The following is an 18,555-nucleotide window of genomic DNA, read 5'->3' on the forward strand; positions in this document are numbered from 1 at the left end:
GGTGATTTTCCCAAGCTGCAGTCGAAATCCACTACTTCCACTACTAACGGTGCGTATGTTGTTTTCGACCTTTCATCTTCTCTGATGCTTAGGCTCTGTTGAGAAAGATACAATATCCCGCTGAAAATGGAGTACAACCAGCAGATTTCACAAGAAGTGTAACAGTTACCATACTTACGAAAAGAAATGCCGACGATCGCTCGAACCACGCAACATTATTTAAGATTATCACAAGCTTAAAAAAAAGTATTAAAATCAGCAGTAAACCAGCGATGAGGAAAAGATCGGAATACGAAGTTAAGGAATATAAAACCAATTTTGCAATTGTATTCACGACTGGCGAACAAACGGAACTAGAGCTGAGAGCGGCGTCGTGAGGAAGAATGTTAGATTTGAAAGAAGCTTAGAGAGTACTCAAAGATAGTGTTATAAGGACGCATGTAGTCACATGATAAGTAAATAACCTAGTAGGTAATACTCAAGGCAATACTGATACTACAAATTTTAGAAGATAGAATGAAGCGACACGCTTAACGCTTATAGCGTTTGAAGATTTCGAGAATGTTTTTGAAAGTCTTGACTGAAATGCGCTCTTTGAAATTCTTATGGTACGTCGAACATTCAAGATCTTTCGAGAATCAGAGGTCAGTACGGAAGCAGATGTGCTTAATATGTATAATATGTTGTTTGCTCGAAATGTAACAAGCGTGTGTACCAAGAGGTGTGTGTATGTTCTTCTGTAAAAACGCTAAATTGTCAAGTGAAAACAAATGCTAAAACAAATTCATTACTAGAGTGATTCAATTAATTACAGGATGGTCATGAACAGTCTGAACAGCTTGTAAGGATGTCGCGGAGTAGGTTGTGCCGAGAAATATTTGTTAATGGAAGAAATTCGATTCGTTGAGCCGTTTCCGAGTTAATTAGCATTGAAATTAGCCAATCGGGCCGTTGCACGCGCCAATTCAACTGGCCCGCCACATACAATTAGTATCAGTTTGTCTCATAGCGTAGATGACAACGCATGAGACTGCTCAGCATTTGGGCCAGGTTCGATCCTTACTGCCGTCCCATGTCCAATTTCTGTATCGCTCTCTTGTTCGGTTTTAAGAAACCAAACGAAGAACACGTTTGGCTACACCGTCGCTTGCAGGCCGCTTGAATTTGCGCGCGCAACGCCCTGATTAGCCAGTTTCGATGGTAATTAACTCGGAAATGGCGCAACGTTTCGAATTTTTTTCTTAACAATTATTTATCAGCACAACCCATTCTGCAACACCCTTGCAAGCTTTTCAGACTGTTTCTGACCTCCTTAGATATTAAAATTCCTTTGGGGTAACCAAGTACTCGATGTATCCATTCACGAGTGTCTACTTCACGTATCCTTCCCAGTGTTAAAGCAGTAATTTTTCCCACGCTCGGTGCGCTATTGCAACAGGAAGTAACTCTTATCATGCGGCGTGGTGCCGAGTACCCTCTGTCATGCGCTTCTCGATGGTTTACAGAGTATTTACGTACACGTAGTACTAGAACAGGAAGTGACATACACAACCCTGTTACTAAACCTATTCATATTAAATGACGACCACAATACGTCCGTTACTGAATGTGTACACTAGTTCAAGCTATTTCAGTTACGAAAAGATCGCTCTGTTCTCCTCGCAGCAGACTACCGAAATTATCGTAAATCTATCACAGCGACAGTAAGGTTTACGAGTTGACACGTATCGTGAACACGTTAACAGTTGAGCGGAAAATGTATCTTTTGGCTGTGGTAGAAAGACGTTGGCCGTGTTGAGCGAAGTGATGGAAGCCGAATACGCCATCAGTCTATCAGCCGCGAGCGAACTGTCGGCTGAAGCGTAGAAACTCGCCTTTGGCAGCCGTTCGTATGACGTTAGCTGTTCTTCCATTGTGCAAGGTCATTGGCGGGTTTCTCGCCGTCACGTGGCCGGTATCAGCTGAGGCGACGTTGCCAAGCGTTGCTAAACTTGGCTCCTCAGAAATACTTAAAAGGCACGTCCTCTGTCTCCATCCGTCTTCAGAGGTAAATAAGAAGGGAGACTTACTAATGAACGCAGTAAACAAAACTCTGAGTGAAAGCAGCGCCGTGCGTTTAACCTTCACAAAAATGTGAGAAAAGAAGCACGATGAAGCAGCTCTGACCAAACGTTCGTATTCATGTGATTTTTATTCATTATGGCCGTTACCAGCATAAATATTCAACCACTATTGCAGATAACCAAAACGAGTACAATTATTTGTAAACAAAAGAATAACATCACATTTATTAACGCCGAAAACGAATTGTAGGTGTCAAATATACAAGATATTAAAAATATTCAATCTTTTGAGAGGTGGTAGGATAGACCAAAACAAGATTCTAATAAACATGGGCTCCAAAATACATACCTTAAGAGCAATGAGCACTCGTTCATCTTCACTGTTGTGAAACACGTCTACAGCAAGCTCTTTGCTATTAATGAACGACCTCCAGAACACAGTAAACAATTGTTTCTGTGAAGAGCAGAGCTTGTAATATAATATAGGACTTGTTTCCATTTTCCGGACATTAACAGATCGTATCTGCCATTTTCTATGTGAAAGAATAGGCTTCCATTATACTTGTAAGCAGAAAGGTAGAACATCGCTGTAAAAGCATTCTACAAACGTACCACAACACAAACTAGTTTCCTTAAAGCTCAAGTATATGCTGCACTTGCCCAGAACTGTGAATACGATTTTAGTAACTACATTAAAAGAGATGTTCACTGCATGCTGTACCCATGGACAAAGAAATGTATCCTCATTTGTTTACTGCTATCTGTAGGTCGCTGGAGCCGTTGCGGTCGCTGGTTCGAATCCTGTTTCGGGCATGGATGTGTGTGGTGTCCATAGGTTAGTTAGGTTAGGTTTAAGTAGTTCTAAGTTCTAGGCGACTGATGACCTCCGATGTTAAGTCCCATAGTGCTCAGAGCCATTTGAACCATTTGTAGGTCGCTCATAATAGCAAAAAGCTTAACAGTAAAAGAAAAGCTTTTCACATTAGCGAAGATGAAAAAGTGCTCATAGGTCTTAAAGTATAAATCTTAAAGCCCACCTTTACTAGACTTTTTGTCTTGTTTTGGACTCTTACTAATTCTCTCAAAATATGGAACAGTTTGTTTACACCCTGTTTACTGAGAGACCTCTGCCATCTACATGTTTCTCAATCAGAGTATTTTTTAAGTGCTACATAAAAATCCAATAATAATAAGATGATGATAGTAATGGGGTATCAATGTATTTTTCAGTTACATAAAACCTTTTATAAAATAATATAATTTGTATTAACTTTTTGTTTGTGTTGCTGTCCAATAAGAATGTCAAAAGAGCTCTGTACATTTCGGATGGGGAATCAGCTAGAATACGTATCAAAATCTACATAATTATACTCCGCCAGCCACTGTATTGTAGAAGGCGGTGGCTACTTTTTACCAATATTATCTAGTTCCTTTCTTATTCCATTCACGTATTGAGGAATGGATAAACGACTGTCTACATGCCTCTGGACACGCCCTAATCTCGTATCTTATTCTCATGATCACTACGAAAGATGACAGCGATGGTATAATGGTCGAACAGACACAGAAGACTAGTTTTCCCCCTTGGCTTCCCTCACGTGCGTATTCGACACACATGTTGCACATATGTCCTCCTCCCCCTCTCTCTACTCACCCTTCCTCCCCTGTCACTCTGTCCACCTCCTCCTCCCACCTCTATCCGCCAATCTCTCCTTCCCCACTCTTTCTCTCTCTCCATCTCCTCCTCCCTCTCTGTTTAACTCTCTCCACCTCCCCTTGCTCCTTCTGTCTGTACATCTCCTCCTCCCCCCTCACTGTCCATCAATTCCTCGCCTTCCTCTCTGTCCATCTTCACCAAACACCTCTCTTTGTCCATCTCTTCCTCCCTCTCTCTGTCCTTTTCCTCTTTTCCCTTGTCAGTCCATCTCATCCTCCTCCTGCTCTTTGTCCATCCCCTCCTCCCCACCTTCATTCACCGACATCTCTCTGTCCATCTCCTCCAGCCCCCTTTATCCTAATTGTCTCCTCCTGGCCCCCTCTTTGTGTCCATCACTCCTCCCCACCTCTCCATAACCATCTTCTCCTGCCCACTCTCTCAACCTTTCCATCCGTCCCTCCATCTCGAAGTTCCCCTTGGGGTGTCCATACGCACATTTAGCCCTGAAAAACAGGTCTGTAAAGCAGGTCTTTACTAATCTAACAAGCCTATTATGCAGGGCAGCGTACACGTCAAGGACTGGAAAATAATTTTTTTGCCTGTATCTCCACTCCTATTGGAGTAGGAATTTCTAACACCTCAGTACTGAGACTCGTGAATTTTCCCATTTGTGTGCCACATTTGGTTGAAGTCCAACCAGAGAGATTTCAGAGATACATACATACTGACTATGTGTATATACAGGGTGGTCAGAATCAGTCTAAAAAGCTTGCACAGATGTTGCAGGGTATATTCCGTTGAAAAATTATTAAAAAAAAATCGATACGTTACGCCCTTTTCACGTTAATTAACACTGAAATTAGCCAATCAGGCCATTGTGCGTGGAAATTAAAGTGGCCCGCCAGAGACAGTGTCGCCAAATGAATTCTTCGTTTCTTTTCCAACCGAGCACTAAAACCATTGAAAAACTGGGCGTGGGACAATAGTAAGGATTGAACAGAGGCAGTGGCTAAGCACTCTTACCGCCGCTAATTATAGCTGGCAGGCCGCTTCAATGCTAATTAACTTGGGTAAGGCACAATTTATCAAATTTTTTATAACAATTATTTCTCAGTGCAGCCAACTGTATAACACCCCTACAAGCTTTTGAGACTGGATCTGATTTCCTGTGTACTAGGCTCTTCCACATGGCTTCACTCACAAACGCATTGCTACACAAACTGAACATATGATCTGCTCCCCCTCTCTCTATCCACCACTTCCTCCTCCTGTCTATCTGCGAACTCCATTCTCCCGCCGGGTCTAAGCAAAGGGACTTCATTTGTTGCTCGGTTGTTTTCCCATGTCATGTCCTCAAGGTCTGACTACCTCGAGACCTTACTATCTTCGACACAGAATTATATGCGATATTGTGGCACCAGAGCAGGTAAGACATTCTTCAGGTGTTAAATTCCTTGTTTGTTCAGGGTCTCTGAGAGCCCTTCTCTCTCTACAACATTTGTACCCAGCAGATAAAGTAGTCCAGAATATCCAGGACACCCTCCTCCAACTACAGTGGCAGGGGAAGGAGGTACCTTTCTGTGGGTACCAGTGCACATAAATATTGTGGGAAACAAAGGAGCCGGCCGCTGTGGCCGAGCGGTTCTAGGCACTTCAGTCCGGAATCGCGCAACTGCTTTGGTCGCAGGTTCGAATCCTGCCTCGTGCATGGATGTGTGTGACGTCCTTAGGTTAGTTAGGTTTAAGTAGTTCTAAGTTCTAGGGGACCGATGACCTCAGATGTTAAGTCCCATAGTGTTCAGAGCCATTTGAGCCATTCGAAAACAAAGGGACAGATCTAGCAGCCAAGGAGGAGTGTCATGATGCTCAGTTATTTCTGTGCATCATCCCCCTGCATGCTATAGCCTCTCTGTTAAGGTACAGAGTCTTGGGTCAATGGGAGGACAAGTGGCTGGAAGTGATAGACAATGTGCTCCGTCTAATATAGTCCAAAACGCTGCCATGGCGTACCTCCTTCCATCCAAGTCGACAGGTTGAGTTCCTGCTTACTCGTCTTTGCATAGGCCACAACATTATCACGCATGGCTCCTTGCTCTGGCGCAAGTTTGGTGCCTGTGGCGTATGATCACTTAGTGCCACATTTTACTAGACTACGTTTTACTTTTGGAGCAGAGGACAGCACCAGTTTTTCTGGCTGACATGGCGTCTAAGTTTAAGTAACATTGAAATGAGTGTGGTTCTTTTGTTGTATCTTGTCCACTATCTCGTTTAGGGTGCGTAAGGGATGCTGCGTTCTGGAAATTCTATACAACAGTTCAAGCAAATAACATCAGTAGTTTTATTTCTATAAAGCAGATTGATAATAGTTAAATTTACAAAGGTGTCGCAAGCGATGGGCGACATGCAACGTAGATCAGAGTCCTGTGATATATGCAATGTTCAGGCAAGTCTTTTACACAGTTTGTGAATCTCAACTAACTGTTCTCGTAGCACTCTCTTCTAGGCCATGTTATGCTCCAGAATACGTTGCACCAATGACCGTGTATTGAGCCGATCTGAGCAGCTGAGGCTGGGAGGAGCGGCGCTTATATTTACTTGGGCCTGAGGGCGCTCCTGTCGTGGTGCGGTGCTATTCCGTGCACCATTGGCCAACGTCGTTTCACCGCCTTCTCTGGCCTTGCGTTCTTCGTCTTCGTTCCTGCACTTGTGGTTACGCAAGAGCAGTTTTAAGATTTTGTGAGCTATCCAACTTGTTTCCGCAAATTTTATGGAGATGGTTTTAATATGTTAACAGGGTGACTGGCTCACCCACGTTTTTTGTAAGTGGTCAGCTAATCACATTTCCCTGTGCTTTTCTTTTAGCCCTTCTGTGAGTTTACTTCTGTTTTACTCTCATGTATAGCACCTTTCACCCTTACTTTCTCATTGTCTTCATCTCTTCCTTCCTATTCCATCTACCAGTCATCTCCTCCCTGCTCTTCCACCTGTGCACCACACATTTATACCTCTTCCACCTGCCCTCATCCTATCTCCCCTCCCCCTCTCTGCCCATGTCCTCTCCCTGCCCATGTTCTCTTCCCCTTTCTCTGTCCATCTCCTCTCCTCTCTCTTGATCCACCTTCTGTTCTCCCCCCTCTCCTGCCGCCCCCTCTCTTTAGTCATGTCCTCCTCCGCACCTCTCTGCCCATCTCCTCCTCTCTCTCCCCTGATCCTCCCTCTCTCTCTGTCCATCTCCTCCTCTCCTCTCTCTCTACCTCCTCCTGCCCTCATCCATATCCTCCACTCCACCTCTACTGTTTCTGTCCAATTTCTCCTCCCCTCTCTATTTCTCTCCCATCCATCCCCTCTCTCTGCCCCTGCCTTTTTGCAGCACCCTCTCTGTCCAGCCCCTGCCGCACCCCTCTCTCCCTATTCATCCCCTTCTCCCCTCATCGCTCGGTACATCCCCTCCTGTACCCATCTCAACCTTCCCCCTAGCCCGGTCCATCAGTACATGTGACCCCTACAGAAGAAGTCCACAGTTCTCCCACAACAGACCTGACATGCAGGGAAGCCTATACATAATGGGGTTCAACACCTTTTTTTGTCTGTGACATAGAGGCTGCCATGTGTATAAGACAGGCCAATACTGCTCAAGCACAAAATGTTTGTAGTGAAAGACTGAGTATATATCAGGGGCTGGAAAACCTTTCTTGCTGCTGATGTGTAGGCTGCTCTGCAAAGCAGGTTGATATGGCAGGCAATACATGTTGAGCAGGACAGCCTGTGACACGGCTGGAAAAACAGGTTTTGCTCTTATCTCTGCTCCTTTTGGAGCTAAGAGGTTACAAATCCTGCAGTGCTGATACTCATGAAGTTTGCTATTTGTGTGCCAAATTTGGATGATAATGATCCAAGGGCTTGGGAGGAGATCCTGGGCATAAATACTTTCAAACTGCTTTTTATCTACATATTATTCATTATCATGAAGTGGAATAGGCCCTGGGTCGGCAATCCAATAAACAATGCAGAGCAATTACAACAGCAGCAAAAATTACATAATGCTCACCAGCAGACAAGAGAGTTTTCGTTAACAGATTCGAGGGATAAAACAAATGCTTGAAGAAGATCTACACCAGCGTTTTAATATCTGTTATAACAGAGATGATATAATGAAGCAAAATTCCCTTGGAAATAGTGATGGATACTACAGTACTCACTATTATCAGTGTTTAACTTACGGCTATGATTGTGAACAGAGGTATGCATGCTATTTGAGTGTGAGAAACTAGCTCATTTAAGTCATTCCCAGCTTTGATTGGGGGAGTCAGTCATTATTTTTTTCGTAGTGGAGAGTATTTTTCTTTCTATCTACGTCTACATCCATACTCTGCAAACCGCCGTGAAGTGCATGGTAGGGGTTACTTCCCAATGAAACAGTTGTTAGGGTTTCTCCCAGCGTATGGAGCGCTGGTAGAACTATTGCTTAAACGCCTTTGTGTGCGCTGTAATTAGTATTGTCTTCGCGATCCATATGGGAGCGACGGCTTTACTACCTTCCCGTGATTACCGATAACACCTGTGGAATCAGAGCCGTATCTGTTTTGTTGTCGGCATCAGGTATGGTCAAGGTGTGAATAGCTGCTTTTACCTGGGTGGAATGATCTCCGCAGGCAGTCAGGAAACTAAAAAGTAGTTAGTTAAACACAGAACTAGAATTCCTTACTATTTTCGAGGCTCCTAGTTTTGATCCCACGTCATTCTCTCAACATTAACTGTGAAACTTGGAAATTAATAAATATAAAGATATAAACGCTTTTACTAGAGTGTTTATAGGGTGGTGGGAGGAGGGTATCATGATACACCATTTTCCATTCGTGGCTGGACTATACCGATCTGTTATAATCCTACCAACACATCTGTGAATTCTTTCGATGTTTGTTGTCATACTTACTTGATAAGGACGAGAAACAGTGAAACATTCCTCTAGAACTGTTCGCACTAACGTCTTGTACAAAGTGTTCTATGCAGGTGCTCTGCACCTTCCCAGAACCCTTCGAACAAATCCAAGTTTTGTATTCGTCTTCCCTATTTTACTTTCTCATTGCATATAGCCTCTAAGCTATGTATACTTGTGCAATGTGATGTATCCATAACTTATTCGCATCAGTGTTGAAATATACACATATCAAAAAAAGTTTTGCATCACCTCGGTTCTGAGAGTTCCGGAACCTGTGCAAAAAATTGGAATAGAGATAAACATAAACATCATTTTCGACCTTTTTATTGCTCGTGAAAACCACACATTGCATGTTGTATCACCATACAGCGAGACCTACAGAGGTGGTGGTCCAGATTGCTGTACACACCGGTACCTCTAATGCCCAGTAGCACGTCCTCTTGCATTGATGCATGCCTGTATTCGTCGTGGCATACTATCCACAGGTTCATCAAAGCACTGTTAGTCCAGATTATCCCACTCCTCAACGGCGATTCGGCGTAGATCTCTCAGTGCGCTTTGTGGGTCACGTCGTCCACAGACAGCTCTTTTCAGTCTATCCCAGGCATATTCGATTGGGTCCATGTCTGGAGAACATGTTGGCCACTCTAGTCGAGCGACGTCGTTATCCTGAAGGAAGTCATTCACAAGATGTGCACGTTGGGGGCGCGAATTGTCGTCCATGAAGACGAATGCCTCGCCAGTATGCCGCCGATATGGTTGCACCTTCGGTCCGAGGATGGCATTCACGTATCGTACATCCGTTATGGCGCCATCCATGACCACCAGTGGCGTACGTTGGCCCCACATAATGCCACCCCAAAACTCTCCACCTTGCTGCTACAAACACGTCTCCCACGATTGGTTGAAGGCATATGCGACAGTCATCGGCGAAGAAAACGTGATGCCAACCTGAGCGGTCCATTCGGCATGTTGTTGGGCCCATCTGTACCACGCTGTATGGTGTCGTGTTTGCAAGGATGGACCTCGCCATGGACGTCGGGAGTGAAGTTGCGCATCATGCAGCCTATTGCGCACAGTTTGAGTCGTAACACGACGTCCTGTGGCTGCACGAAAAGCATTATTCAACATGGTGGCGTTGCTGTCAGGGTTCGTCCGCGATATTGACCGTCTAGGCATGGTTAAACTACAGACAACACGAGCCGTGTACCTCCTTCCTGGTGGAATGACTGGAACTGACCGGCTGTCGGACCTTCTCCGTCTAATAGACGCTGCTCATGCATGGTTGTTTACATCTTTGGGTGGGTTTAGTGACATCTCTGAACAGTCAGAGGGACTGTGTCTGTGATACAATATTCACAGTAAACGTCTTTCTTCAGGAGTTCTGGGAACCGGGGTGATGCAAAACGTTTTTTGATGTGTGCATATGATAATTTTAAAGGCTAACAAGTAATTTCGCAGTATTTCGTTTATCCTTACTACAAAAACTAACGTGTGGTTAAAATCTCACAACGAAAGAGCGCCAAAGTCACACAACAATGACCATATTCGGATGAGCTAAGGGAGACACTGAAAGATGTGACGCCGTAATGAATACTCAGCGCTTCTGTTCGTTAGATCCGAGACCCACGACTTTCGTGGGTACCTTTTGACTGAAATGTTGATTTCCCGTGGGACCCGCTACGGTCGCAGGTTCGAATCCTGCCTCGGGCATGGGTGTGTGTGATGTTCTTAGGTTAGTTAGGTTTAAGTAGTTCTAAGTTCTAGGGGACTGATGACCTCAGAAGTTAAGTCCCATAGTGCTCAGAGCCATTTGAACTCGTGGGCCCAGCGCGGAGCAGAAAGTTCGCGAAGTGTGGCTGATAAGCCGACTAAGTCATACGACTTATGATAAACTAATTATTTTAGTTGTGCAGACAGGACGAACGTGCAGGCCATTAAGTTTGCCGCTGTCTACCTGAGGATCTGTAATGCTAGACATCGGCCACTTCGTTTCAAACACAGTGAAACCACACAGCTGCAACAAGCAGTGTAACTAATTTCGAAAATACAGTAATGAATCATTTGAAAATGGGGAAAAATCTGCAATAGTGTATTCAGAGGAAATAAAATGAATCAGGTGAAAGTATTATCTGCCGGCCGCGGTGGTCTAGCGGTTCTAGGCGCTCGGTCCGGAACCGCGAGGCTGCTACGGTCGCAGGTTCGAATCCTGCCTCGGGCATGGATGTGTGTGTGATGTCCTTAGGTTAGTTAGGTTTAAGTAGTTCTAAGTTCTAGGGGACTGATGACCACAGATGTTAAGTCCCATAGTGCTCAGAGCCATTTGAACCATTTGAAAGTATTATCATTTAGACGATAGCTGAGTGGTTGCGATATCTGGCCTTCTCAGTGGCCTCTTAGGTAGTAGGGATTTTAATGTGTTTGCAGGGTGGTTTCTTCGCCTGTTATCTTCCAACTGCTCAAGTAGGCACAGTCCCCTGTTAAACCATGTTAGACATTTTAGATATTGTGTAAGTATAGTCTGTGTGTGAGAGTGTCTCCCAGGGTGGCTGAGATTACATTTTATACGGTACCATCTGTTGTATATTTTTCAAGAAAAGAAGTCACATTCGTCTCCCATCAACTGAGTACAGGTGCTGATGATCTCGCTCTTGAGCGTCCTATACATTCCACCGCGAGCAACGCAACCACAATCGCTCGAGATAGGAAACTGCCAGTTCCGTAAAGCTGTTTTGAGAAAAGTGCAGAGTGCTTTCGGTGGACCCTAACGACAGACGTACAGAGCGATTGTATTGTAAAATCCCTCGTCCCGCTCGGTGGGGGATATGAAATGGAAATGCGCTCAGTAGTAGGTATTGCGAATGGCAGGGGTCGGGTCTTCTATTTGATACCAGGAAACAGAAATCTGTCTACGGGAGACAGTGCTTGTAAAATATTTGTAAGGGATTATTCTGGAATACTATTCAAGTGAGTGGTGCTTGTATCTTGTTGGACTTAGAGACGTCGAGGGTACACAAAGAAGAGCATCTAGAATATTTACATCCTTATAGTTTGACATTATCATCAGACAGGTCTACACAAGCAATTTTTAAGTGGTTTTGGGGTGATTCAACATATGTCATAGTCCTAAGCTATATCACTATGAGCTGTAACACATAGTCCACATTGCGAATAAGGTTGCATCACATGCTTCGTTCGATCAACGAACCTACAGATGTGTACTGTGACGATGTCAAAATTACGTACAGCACGTCGTATGACCTCATGTTATGACGTGTTGTAAGGAACCTAAAAACATTTGAAAATGACTTGCGTGCAATAAAACTGACCAACGAAAGCTATTTTCTCAGTATATGACATATTGAGTGTTCCGTGGTTGTATGTTAAAGTATATTGTGCGAGATGTGAAAACACACGTTGTTAATGTAACAACAGATTATTCAGTGTGCAAGTGCTAATGGGAAACATCTGTGATAAGTGCACCAGGCATATTTTGTGCTATACGGAAAATGCAAGTTTCCAGAAACAACGAGGACATTTTTTTAATTAGCATCACGGCATTGTTAATATTCAACGGCTGATGAGTAAATGCAATGCAGCCATCTGCAGCTGAACAAAATGCTCGAAAGTGTGATGAAAATATTATTTCATGTAAACGAACTGCGAGCTAGAAGCCCACCCAAGGGAAAACGTAGTGAAATGCTTGTATGACTCCCGGGATAGTGTAACAAAGGCGCTGAGAAATATGAACTGACTAGGACATGAAGAACGATATCCCCAACAGCGTAGTTAGAAAATTCCAAAGAAATAATAGCCTAGTTTCCATATATCAGTAGCTAAAAAGTGTGTGTTTCACTATGAGAAGGCTTTCTCTCTCATTCAGTTTTGTATTGCGAATATTACGGATCCAATAATTGCGATATTACGAATCCAATAACTGCGCATTAAGAGTTATTAACTGTATATAATTACTTAGACAACTGTAGCCTTAAGTTCTAACAAGCACAACGCAATTATCTTTTCATCGCGTGCGCGTTTCTGGTCCTCTTCAGTTGTAACGTATTTAGGTGCTTGTGGCGGTGTATAGAAGTCGGTGTCATTTGTAATTTAGTTTCCTAATATTTAACGGTTCCCCCCTTTTCTTTCTTTTTGAACAAGTCTTCTGAATAGTGTAAATGTCAAACGTTCAAAGTGTCAAGTCTCTCATGAAACAAGAAACAATGTATCTGTTTTAGTATATAACTTATTTGTATCCAGAAAATTGAAGTATTCTGATACCATAGAACTATGCTTCTCACCTCATCACTGCATAAAATAGGCAAATTAGAAAATAAATATTTTATTAAGAACGTTCTAGGTACAATACCAGGGAACTGATTGGTTCTAAGTGCCAATAAGAAAGTCTTGTCTCAAGTGCCATTAATAATGAAGCACTAAGTTTTATTTGTGATAATACAAGTACAGGGATAGAGCAGTAATGTTTTAACTAGTAGAACCCTAGTTACAAAAACCATTTTTCACATTTTTTACATTTTTTCAAGAAAGTGCGAAAAGTAAATTCGAGGGGGAAAAAAAAACTTTCAGTATTGATGAATGTTTCTTACACACTGCCAACTTGAGATGAGATGTAAAGTTTACTGTTGAACTTCCTGCACTGCTAAGGAAGAAATGGCTTTCTTAACATTTCCCAGACACACGTTGTTTTGTGTGTTCATTCTCTAACTTTTTTACTATTTTTGAAACCCAAAGTATGTCTTTCCATTACAGAGATGTTTTACTGATACAAACAACAGTTTACATGCACTCTGATTACCACACAAACTGTGCATGGAATTGGAGGATACGTTGATACTTCGAACGCCAGAGGGAAGCACTGCTTCGCACAAAGACCATGCGCCATCTAGTGACAAATGTTCGCAACATCTTCTCCATGATTTGGAACTTGAAACGAGTCTAGGGTCGTGCTACAGAGTACGGAAAACGCAACAAATTTGAAAACGCATTTTGTGGAGAAATGGCACTTACAGTGTTGACATTTCCACTCTTCATCTGACAACGATTTGGTAATAAGATCGAAACCGGTAATGATGCCACCGGTAATGATGACCTGTAGATGAAATACCATTTAATAGTTTTAAAAAGTCCCAAAGAAAAAGTTCTTCAGCTTCTTACGTCACGTAGTTTCCTGCAAGGACAATGAAAGTAACTAAAGACTGGTAGCACTTTCTCACGCTCAATTCGTGAATTGAACTTAAGGAAGTAGTTGTACCCTCCGACTCTCTACAGTGGCTGTGTGCCGTCATGTTTAGTGTTTAGTTTCGCCGTCACCCTCCATTGTTCACCAGTGCCATCGTCTTCTTCAGTGTTCTGCGTCGTGTCAACAGTTCGTAGTGTGGATTGTCATCGAGTGTGAACGGCTTCCTTTGTTTTTATGTTCATGTGTCTACTGTTTTTTCCCGCCGTTTTTCTAAGTGATGTCTCTTCTCTGTTTATTTCCTTGTACTCTCTTCGGCTGAAGAGCGGCGCATTGTGCTGCTGCCAGCCTACCTGATTGTTCAGGTGTCAAAATAACAATAAAGTAAAAAAAAAATCTACAGTGGCAGCTGAGTGTAAGGAGGTGTGGAGCTATTAGCTGAGTATGTGCGCGTCTGTCGGAGCTGAAGCGTGAACTTCGCGACAGAGTCGACGGTAAATTGGGAAAGATTGTGATTTGTGAGGAGAGCAATTGTGTGCCGGTCAGTGGGCAGATATGTGTCGAGCGCGTGCTGCGCTCTGTGTGTGGCGGAGGTCGGCGCCTGGCCGCTGCATGCCCGCTTGATAGAGTCGGCGGCTTAGGTTAGCCGAGGTCGCGCCACCACCACCACCATTCGCTGCCGCAGACTTTGCCAGCGCCGCTCTTCGTTGCGAGGCGTCCCCTGCCGCTGCCGTCGCCGCCGCCGCTGCCATGGAAACCAAGGTCTCTCTCGGCTGGAAGCACCTCAACAAGGAGACCTTCGGCACAGGTAAGGAGCCAGCCGTTGGCCGCCTTCTCACTCGGTCTGGAACAGCCGCAAAAAGACCGCTTTTCAGAGTATTCGAGCCTCGTTTTCTCGGAACTGGACTGTTTCTGCCAAGCTCTCTCCACGCGGTTCGCTTCGACGTAAAGTAACCGCGCTCGCACTGCAGCGGTCGAAATACAGTACAGAGTGAAGTGTGCCTATAAGACGATGTCGTATGGAAAAGTGTGCAAGTGTAAACAGTGACTACCTGTTACTACAGTTGTTTTAAGGTGCTGTGTTTGGTACTACGCTGTGCAGCTTTGACTTCGTCGCTAATGATAAACTATACTTTGAATTACAGTGTTCTTTCCTAGTAATGATAATGTCGCATACAACTGTGAATTTTCCGGCTGCGGATTATCCTTGCATAGCCTGGCGATTTTTGACAAAATAAAGAGCGAATCCTCAGGTATTCTGTCGTAATTAGAACGAATATTGTGATTAGGAATACAAATTTCACTTCATGAAGACGCAGAGCATAAAAATGCCCGCGACTGGTTGATTAGTGACATCTCTCAAGTGACATTAGAGTAGCTGATTGACGCGGATATAGTAAGCTAAGTGTTCAGTAGTGGAATAGGACCGAGCGAGGTAGCGCTGTGGTTAGCACACTGGACTCTCATTCGGGAGGACGACAGTTCAAACACGAGTCCGGCCATCTTGATTTATGTTTTCCGTGATTTTCCTAAACCGCTTCCGGCAAATGCCGGGATGGTCCCTCTGAAAGGGCACGGCCGACTTCCTTCCCCATCCTTCCCTAATCCGCTGGGACCAATGACCTCGCTGTTTGGTCTTCTCTCACATTAACCAACCAGCCTAATCCCCCGTGACTATTAGAGGAATAGGGACACGACGATGTTATCAGGCACACCGAGTCACCGAAATGTATGGATCTGTTATTACAGCAAGCAGGTTGAAATTGATCTCTCTATACTGATGATTGCACTGCAGAGAATGAGGACTGTCGTAAAGAAGAAAGTGGAAAAAAAACGGAAACAGAGAAGAATGGACGATTCTGTCCCGAACATGAACTGAAAGCTAGTAATTCGAAATGCAGTGTGTTTACGTGTGTTACCTGTAAATAAGTTGTCAGTTTCCGGTGATTACAACGTAACTAATCCAGTAGGCTTTCAAATGTGGCACGTAGCGTGTTTTGTAATTACAGTAAATATCAGTTTCCGCGTAGTGTTGTGTCCGCTTTAATCAGGATAGTCGTGAGCTTGTTGTATTTGCAGTTCGGTGCCTCATGCGCTGTACCACTAACTATTCGTATAAGGAGGAGAAATTTCATCTGCGAAAACGTGACAATTTTCCCGTCATTGGAAAGGGAAACGTCTGATTGTATTAGAAGTGTGAACACGCCCTGTTAGAATAATGTCTCCTTGACAAGCTTGGAAGCGATAGAGGCGCTGTTGAAAAATGGCCAAAGATGATCCCATATAGGCTTACGTACGTCAGAAATTACTGAAGGTGGCTCACATACTTCGTAACTGAGAGGGATTACATGTCGATATGTCAACATCGAATGATAAACAAGTGTCGTTTTTCCTTATACGAAGGAAGATCCAAGCTGTGAGTGCAACGTATGCTGCTACAGTGCGGAAAAACTTCAAGAGCACAAATTGGCCAAGACAGCTCTTTTATAATAGAATTTCTTGATATGTATCGTGTGATTCTTTGCCCTAGCTATTAGAAGGATGCAATACCTATACTATCTGTCTTTCTACACAAACAGATTAACTTATTATAAGATGTACTTACTAGTCCGAGAACAAGCTGCAAAAGTAACTTGAGCGCAAGCGTTGTGGGTGAAGGCGGTCTTGTTTACGACGATTCTTTTTGCAAAGACCTTCGCTGACGCAAGGTTGGTGGCGACAGCGCGATACCTCAGCGTGATTACGTCAGCAACGATAGCAATAGTTCTTAGGTTGCGTCTGCACCGTGTTCCCACATCAACCCGACGTGCCATTATGCCAAGTCCGTTTTAGTTTTCTTCTCTCCGTGCGTAAATAATTGTAATAGCTGCATTTTTATCAAGTACGTATGTACGAGGAGTCCAGCTGCTGTGTAATGTTGAGTTTGACGGACGCTGAAATTGCGTAATTCATGTACAGAAAAGAGGCTCAGCGATTATTAAAATTATGGATATATTTTTAGTACCTCAGCATTTTTTTTTACAGTCGGTAATACAGATCATTCATGCGCTGCTAAATAAAATTTCCATTCTTCTGAAGGAACCTAACCTTCAGAGTGATCCCATCCTTTTGCTTCAGTGTTTTGTCTTTCTTGTGATAGTGCCTGCTACCGACGGGAAATAACCTAGCCACCAAAGGGAAATTGGTTTCATTGTAATTCTCTCGACAGATGCCCGTCATGCAGCCACAAACGCCTAGGAGGAAAGCTGTGTACGCCATCTGCATGTGAACGACGTAAGCTTACGTGCGTTTCGGTTTTTTTCTGTTATTTTCCTACTGAGGCACAGCACGAAATTGCCTGGACAAAGGTATAATAATGCCAAAAAACCACATTCACTCTGGCTGTTGCATCAGACCAGCAGCCGCCAATGCGGTGCTTAGTTCGATTCGACTCTGGGTGTGTCAAGTCTTTCTCCCTAGTAACTGTCAGGCTGTGGTGTGAGGACTACTGGGAAACGTCTTCCACTTTCTACTAGGCCGTATCCTTGGTGTACGGTCAGTTGGAGCAAGGGTATAGAAGACTATTCATGTATTGGCACTTCACGTGGTCCCGATCCGCCTCCGTAGACGACGTCTGTAAAGCTCGCCTGTGCGGTGGCGTTCGATTCGGAGATAAGCCTGTTTGAATACTGGTAGTGGTAGAAATTTTCACCATCAGTTTTTGGTCGGGAAAGGAAAGAGGAGTGGTAGCTTAATGATCCTGATCACCAAACAATCCTTGCGCCAATGTTCTGGATCAGGGCCGGCTAAACGCTGCACAGTGTGCAGACGTGCGGAAGTGCTGCACATGTGCGCACGTGTGCGACATCTGTTATTAGGCATGTGTCCTAACTGAACGGCGGCGGCGCAAGAGCGCAACTTACCCAGTCTCGTTTACCCCTGGTAACCGAAACCTTAACAGAGAAGTACTGAGAAATGGCAGGTACTGTGAAAAAGCAAAGGACGGGAGATCTATGTTCTCAGTCGTTTAAAAATGACTGGGAACTGCAATTCTTTTTTGTAGCTGTTGGTGAAAACTCACAATGTTTGCTGTGCCGCCGAATAATAGGCGGCCAGCGTAAGTTTTCAATTGAAAGACACTACGATACATATCACAAAGACGAGTGTAGTGTATTCAACAGTGAAGAACGGCAAGCAAAATTAAATGTTCTTAAGAAAGTGGATGAGACACATCAACTCGATTATCATTTCTCATGACCAGTGATAAACGTGTCTGGATTTATTCCTTATATAATTAAAAATTATTGTTTACGAACTGTGCATTATTGCCTCATTCTGCTCCATGTTACATTATTATCAGGAATGTTGGTCATTAAACCGATTGTTCCAATGTATACTTACATTTAGGTGTTTTTTTTTTTAAATGTGTGAAGGGCTACGCTCAGCTGAAGTCGATAAAACATAACATTCATCTAATTGTCGGTTATTGTGCAGATTTCAGACGGAACTGATGAAAGATATAGCAATAATGGTATTGAAATAACAGGTGATCATCGAGAGGTCTGCGGTTATCATTCTGTTCAGAGGTTAGTGAGACAGAAATTATGTGGGTGTAACTGAAGGCACCGAGAATTAGTTATAGGAAACCTTGCATTAGGTTAATGTTATTTGAAATCATGAATAAGGTTCGTTGGAAGTTGCGGTGCTCTCTTTCTTAAATACT

At 43.7% G+C, this 18,555-nt stretch overlaps 1 protein-coding gene and 1 long non-coding RNA gene across 5 annotated transcripts in view; one reads left to right on the top strand and one right to left on the bottom strand.

Annotated features, from left to right (window-relative positions):
- LOC126473301 (6-phosphofructo-2-kinase/fructose-2,6-bisphosphatase 2) overlaps nucleotides 1-18,555 on the top strand; it is a 381,167-nt gene that overhangs the window by 234,060 nt on the left and 128,552 nt on the right. Inside the window, exon 1 of one of the 4 annotated variants that reach the window (XM_050100275.1) lies at nucleotides 14,504-14,661. The exons of the other annotated variants lie outside the window; for them this stretch is intronic. Coding sequence (XP_049956232.1) covers nucleotides 14,604-14,661 — 58 coding nt within the window. The 5' untranslated portion in view covers nucleotides 14,504-14,603. Of the gene's footprint in view, nucleotides 1-14,503; nucleotides 14,662-18,555 lie in introns of those variants that run through there. 4 annotated transcript variants of the gene reach the window in all.
- On the bottom strand, nucleotides 13,224-16,559 carry LOC126473302 (uncharacterized). Its single transcript, XR_007586435.1, has 2 exons — nucleotides 16,459-16,559; nucleotides 13,224-14,697 (listed from the first exon to the last, which is right to left on the bottom strand). It is a non-coding gene; the product is annotated as an uncharacterized LOC126473302 (long non-coding RNA).

The sequence above is a fragment of the Schistocerca serialis genome, chromosome 4 (assembly GCF_023864345.2).
Source record: "Schistocerca serialis cubense isolate TAMUIC-IGC-003099 chromosome 4, iqSchSeri2.2, whole genome shotgun sequence".
In the NCBI taxonomy this organism is placed as follows: Eukaryota; Metazoa; Arthropoda; class Insecta; order Orthoptera; family Acrididae; genus Schistocerca; species Schistocerca serialis.